Source organism: Propithecus coquereli, unplaced genomic scaffold (assembly GCF_000956105.1).
Source record: "Propithecus coquereli isolate 6110/MARCELLA unplaced genomic scaffold, Pcoq_1.0 Scaffold42, whole genome shotgun sequence".
NCBI classification, from domain to species: Eukaryota; Metazoa; Chordata; class Mammalia; order Primates; family Indriidae; genus Propithecus; species Propithecus coquereli.
The window spans coordinates 2,059,505-2,060,133 of record NW_012149952.1 but is presented as its reverse complement, the minus strand read 5'-3'; the positions used below and the strand labels follow the sequence as shown (position 1 = coordinate 2,060,133).

The 629-nt window shown below is 61.0% G+C and overlaps 1 protein-coding gene across 1 annotated transcript in view; it reads right to left on the bottom strand.

Moving 5' to 3' along the window:
- The window catches only part of APOC4 (apolipoprotein C-IV), a 2,474-nt gene extending 2,073 nt beyond the window's left edge, over positions 1-401 (bottom strand). Inside the window, exon 1 of the mRNA XM_012653390.1 lies at positions 250-401. Within this exon, the coding sequence (XP_012508844.1) occupies positions 250-325 (76 nt within the window). The 5' untranslated portion in view covers positions 326-401. The remainder of the gene's footprint in view (positions 1-249) is intronic.
- Between the last annotated feature and the right edge of the window lie 228 nt (positions 402-629).

Here is a 629-nt window from a genome sequence, read left to right as displayed (position 1 = left end):
ACACACATGCGCACATACACACGCACAATCACGGACACGTATGTTTACCACGGCTGCATACTCTTCTGCTTGCACACACACGCACACGGGTGACAACTGTGATTTGTGCCAACCCCGCATTCACACTCAGCCAGTGACACACGCAGTCCCCGACACAAAGCACACATGCTCCATCCCCACATGACACACAGCCACATCACACCCCACCCAGGTGCGGGTCCCCACAGCCGCCCACCCTCTTCTCCTCACCCACAACACGGGCCAGGACCAGGACGCAGAAGCAGAGGGAGGGCGGGACCCGGAACCTGCATCTAAGGAGCGACATTTCTGGGGGCTCCGTCCCTCTGTCCCTCTGTGCTCAGCTCTCCAGGCCGGGGGAGGGAAAGCTGCACTGAGCAGGGCCCTCCCCTGGCCACCTCCCCACGCCCCTTGGCAGAGACTTCAGAGAGAAGGACCCAGGTGACAGTGACAATCAGAGGCCATGCCTGTCCCTGCAGGCCTCCCTCCTTCCCACTCTCCCAGCGCCCTGGCCTGACAGAAGGTAGAAGGTTCTTTGGCCTCCTGCACTGAACCAGGTTCGAACCCTGGCACCACCTCACGTGACAGCTCCCTTTGCAGGCCTCAGTTTC